Raw genomic sequence first — 5,300 nt, forward strand, 5'->3', positions numbered from 1 at the left:
GTCATTCCCAGGGCACCTATGACAATAGGTATTGTTTTCGTCTTCAGATTCCACATTTTGCTAATTTCTATTTCAAGATCTTTATATTTGCTCAGTTTTTGGTAGGTCTTGACAGATACGTTTATATCGATTGGGACAGTCATATCAATGAGGAGGCATGATTTTTGTCTGAAGTCTTTCAGTATGATGTCTGGCCTATTTGCGCCTATCTTTCTGTCTTATTATTATTATTATTATTATTATTATTATTATTATTATTATTATTATTATTATTAGGTTAGTGAGCTGACAGAATTGTTGGCATGTTTAGAAAATGCTTGTCAGCATCTCATCCACCTTTTTATATTTTGAGTTCAAATTCTGCTGAGAATTGCTTTGCTTTCATCTTTTTAGTGTTGATAAAATAAATACCAGTTGAGCACTGATGTTGATTTAATCAACTTCATTCTTTCCCTAAAACTTCTGGCCTGGCACCAAAATTTGAAACATCATTATTATTATTATAACTAATTCATATATTTGTTGGTTTCTTCTCAGGGAAACAAGTCAGTATGGTTGACTTCAATCTTTGGCCATGGTTTGAGAAAATTAAAGCAAAAGTAATGACAGACCAAACTATAGACCAGTTCATCACCAAAGAATACCCATTTCTATGCCAATGGAATGAGAATATGTTGCAGCTGCCAGAGGTGAAGGCCACAAGACTTAATCCCCAGTACTATGCTGCATTCATCAAAAGTTTTGCCAGTGGAGACCCAGATTATGACTTTGGTCTCCAACTGAATAAAAGTAAATTGTAAATGATTTGTAAATATGATGAATAGAATTTTTAAATAAGATTATGAATAAGATCTTCAGCTGAATAAACAACTCTTTAGGTTATCAATGGTTTGGACCCCCAATTTAAAATAAAAGTCATTCAGGCTAAATTATGTATCAGATCTCCAGTTGAATAATAGTTAATTGTTAAGGATATGCTAGTGTGATATTTAAAGTATTCAGTCTAGATTATGATTTACATCTCAAGTTGAATAAAGATTTATTGTAGACAATTTCTAAAAGTTTATGAGTGAGGAATTTAAAAAGTAATTTAAACACTCTAACATCGTTATGTTCTAGCTGAATAAAAGTTCACTTGTGAATGACTTTTTAATGGTGAACTATAAAATTTCTAAATTAGAATTTGATTTAAGTCCTTAGCTGAATATAATTAAATTGAACTTGTTTCGAAATGTGATGCAGTGAAGTTTTTAAAATTAGGTTATCATAAATGATCTTAGGGTGATCTTTTAGATTTCTAAACTAGATCATATGTGAGACCTAAAGTAGAATAAAATATGTGGAGGATTTGAAAAAGTCAGGTCTATGGTTTTTATCTAGATCATAGTTAAATCCAACAGCCAGATAAGTATCAGTTTCCAATTGCTTCTAAGGATGATGGAGAAAAGATTTTAATCAAAATCACTTCTTAAGGATTTTTACAAGTGATGCCTAAAGTTATCAAACCAGTTAATAATTTGAGATTGCAGCTGAATAAACAAAAATGCAAATAATTTCTAGAAGGCAGAAAAATTTCATAAATCATTTATAAGATTTGGGATAATAGCCAAGTTTTTTCTTTGGAATGTAAAAAATTTTTACTTGAAAAATTACATAAAATTCCTTGTATCAGAGTATTTTTGATTAATAAAACTTAATTATTTTGAAAAATAGTTTTCAAAGAGTAATGAAAATATATTCTGTTTCAAGTATTATGCTACACACACGTGTGTGTGTGAGTGCATATAGATATATACATACAAACACAGGAACATTTTATAAACAAGGCAGTAAATTTTGAATGCAGTATAACTGTGAAAAGAGCTGAAAAAGATTTGGTATTTACCCTTAGAAGATGGAAAAAAAGTTGCCAGCTGGCAGCTCTGAACCCTGTGCCTCTCAGATACTAGCTAAGTGTTCTGTACCATTAAGCTAAGCAGTTCCTGACAACAATTACCATCAATTTTAATGCTAAGTAATAGCTTTTTGGAATTTGGGAAGATTTTATAAACAAGCTTTATAAGCTTTGAGTGTGTTGGTATTTTATAGACATGAATATAAATTTTGAATGCAGTATAGCTGTGAAAACAGTCAAGAAAGATTGAGTGTTTACTCTTGGAAGACAGAAAAATTGCCAGAATACAAATTTTCCATCTTCTAAGGGTATACATCCATGTGAAAACAACCAAAAATGCTGGGTATTAACCCTTAGAAGACTGAAAAACCAGTTGTTAAAACTTTAGAACTCAATATACATATACACATGCTTTAGAATATAGCATTAGGCAAGTACAGAGTGTAATATTAATTAATGAATGACAAAAGAACAGGAATGATGCAATCACCTCTATTAGGTTACAGTTGTTTCTGCTATAAGAAGTTGTGCATTCAGAGCTAGGTGTTTGTGCAATATCCTATGGCTTCTCCAGAGCCATTAAAATGAAGTGTATGTGCAAGATGTTGCACAAGCACTCAGCTCTGAATGCACTGCTTCTTATAGAAGAAACAGCTGTAAATTAATGAATTTGAATACATACTTCCTGTTCCTTTGTAATTCAGTCAATTTGCATGACACCAGTATCTGCCACAACTGCAATTTTGCACAGCTTTATGGGTCTTCTTCTCAAGCAAAACATAATGTCAAAGGTCTTGGTCATTGCCTCTGTGAGGGCCAATATATTTATATATACACATACATACATCCATACATACATACATATATATATATATATATATATATATATATATATATATATGGGGTAACAAAAAGAATTCCATATCTACACAGAAGTAATTATACTTCAAATTTCAACCGTGATACTTAACAAGCTAGTTACATAATTATTTAATGAGTTCTCTGGAAACAATTTTTTAAAAATTTTATTGTCTGACAGTTCAGCAAGAAACAGGAAGAGAGTTGGTAGTAGAAAGATAATCTGTGGCAGAAATCTAATTCAGTAAGGGTTACAATCTATGGCACAGAAATTAGAATATATTTCAACTTCACAGTAACACCAATAACCCAAGCTCTAGGGAATGAGTCCAATCATTAGAATAGAATTTTTGTTGTGTACCCAGAGATAATTTTTTATTGAGCAGGCCTATGACATTACAAGGTACAACCAACAAATCTCTTTTTCTAGATAAACCAGGATCAGTGCTGAAAACAAGCATTTAGAGTTTGGATTAGTATGTATGTATGTGTAAATGAATGGGGATGTTTGAAAAGTGTATTTGTTTGTTAGTTGTTTGTAGGTGTACTTGTTCATGTGTTTCTGTGTGTACGCATATATGATATATACTAGCTGGTGTGTCCGGTAATTCCCGAGGGTAAAGATGTTGTATTGAAATGCAATTATTACTCTGATATAAAAAATCAATTTCGTTATAACTGCTACAAAGGGTGTATTTTCCATCACGAAGAAGTACAAAAAACTGTCAGCTGGAGGAGGGAGAGATTGTATGTATATAAATATATGAATGAAGTGTTTGAAGAAAGTACAATAATAATGTCCACACTCACTGATGGTCGCTCTCAGTAACTGCCTTTAGCTTACAGAGTTCTTGTTTTTATAACTATCAAAAAGCAGCCAGAAGGATAGACATATTGTTGAGAACAAATGATTTTGTAGGAGGTCTGTTATCTTCATTCCAGCCTCTATTGTTTTACCATGAGAAAAGCGCTGTTGAAGTTTTCAAGTGAAATTTGGCAATCGAGGATCGAATCCGTGCTATGCCTGCATGAAGCTACTACAAATATGTTGTGGAATAAAAAATTTATCAACTGTCATGGAAAAAGTGTAACTGTTAAAATGCAAAATTATCAGAGTAATGGTCATTCAAAAAAGTATGTATAGAAATGTATGAAAGAAGTCTTTAATGTTTAAGATTCAAATTAAGGAAGTGCAATAATAATGTTTAGCAGTTCAAAACTGTGAGTAGTGAAATGCAGAATTAGGTCGACTGATCGTGAGAATCAAATATTGATCGCTTCGCTAAAACCTGCAGGTGGTATGGGTTATTTTCCTTGGGTTGTTTAAATAAGATATTTGTAATATGTAGTAGATAGAAGGATCCATTGGAGGGGCCCTATTATCGATATTTTTCAACAATCTAAGTATGTCACGAGGTTTCCAGACATGAGTTCTACTCACACGTCAAATAAAGAAAAAAAGTGATATTGTCTGCAAAAATTAGAAATTGAACACACAAAAAATCAATATTCAAAGTAATCGAATATAAACAATGAAATGGGTTATTTCCCCTTTCGTGTTTAAAAAAATATTGTGCAGGTGCTATGGGTTATTTCTCTTGGGTGTTGCAAGGTTTCCAAACATGAGTTCTACTCATGTGTCAAGTTTCATTAAAATCAGTAAAACGATGTAGGAGGAGTTAGCTAACAACGCCACAAACAAACATCGATTTTCCACATATGTAGTAGATATATGTGTTTCTATCAGAATGAATTGTTGTATCTTGGAAGAGCCTTTATACAAGTAATAAACACATGCACTGGTTATATTTTACTTCTTTATTTTCATTTGTCAACTTGTTCCCAAGTGTTTCGAGGCTGCCACCCCCTTGGCACTCAGACCACATTCCTAGTACCCACCACCACCACTTTTGGCAGCAAATTCAGGACAATTGTATTTCACAAATAAAACTTAACCTAATTAACCTCATTATTTTATTGCTTTTACATCCATCGCCCCCCTTTTGGCCACTCTATTATCTCCACGCTTTTCTTCAAACTGTGTCCTGGATCTTTCCACCTGGCCCACCTCTGGGGGAGGGGGCAGTACTTCCCGTTTTGGGAACCACTGATTTAATAAATTAGCTAATCACTTCTTTCATTAACCATTCAGTTAGTCAATCAATCAGCTAGGTTTGACAAAGTCCTTTTACCACGGCATTTCATTGTTGAGATCGTGAATGAAAGGTAATTGACTGAGCAAATGATTAATCAAAGAATCGATTTATTGGTTAAATGATAGTCCAATTGACTAATAACAAGAAAGAAGTGAAATAGAACCAGTACATGTATTTATTTTTGGCATTGTGACCCTCCCAAGTTACAAAATATTTTCCAACACATGAATTCATATCAAGAATCTAACAAACCAAATACAAAAATGAAATGTAGCAATGATTCTCGTTAAATATTTCAAACATCAACTGGATGAATTTCTCCAAGAATGTGTCACACAGTATTAATACAGGGCTGTCTTTAGAGGAATTCCTTATTAATTACGAAATTCCTT

General features: G+C 32.6%; 1 protein-coding gene across 1 annotated transcript in view; it reads left to right on the forward strand.

Annotated features, from left to right (window-relative positions):
• LOC106878224 (glutathione S-transferase omega-1) overlaps positions 1-1,710 on the forward strand; it is a 27,909-nt gene extending 26,199 nt beyond the window's left edge. Inside the window, exon 5 of the mRNA XM_014927376.2 lies at positions 538-1,710. Within this exon, the coding sequence (XP_014782862.1) occupies positions 538-800 (263 nt within the window). The 3' untranslated portion in view covers positions 801-1,710. The remainder of the gene's footprint in view (positions 1-537) is intronic.
• The last annotated feature ends 3,590 nt before the right edge of the window (positions 1,711-5,300 follow it).

This window comes from Octopus bimaculoides, chromosome 20 (genome assembly GCF_001194135.2).
Source record: "Octopus bimaculoides isolate UCB-OBI-ISO-001 chromosome 20, ASM119413v2, whole genome shotgun sequence".
NCBI lineage: Eukaryota > Metazoa > Mollusca > Cephalopoda > Octopoda > Octopodidae > Octopus > Octopus bimaculoides.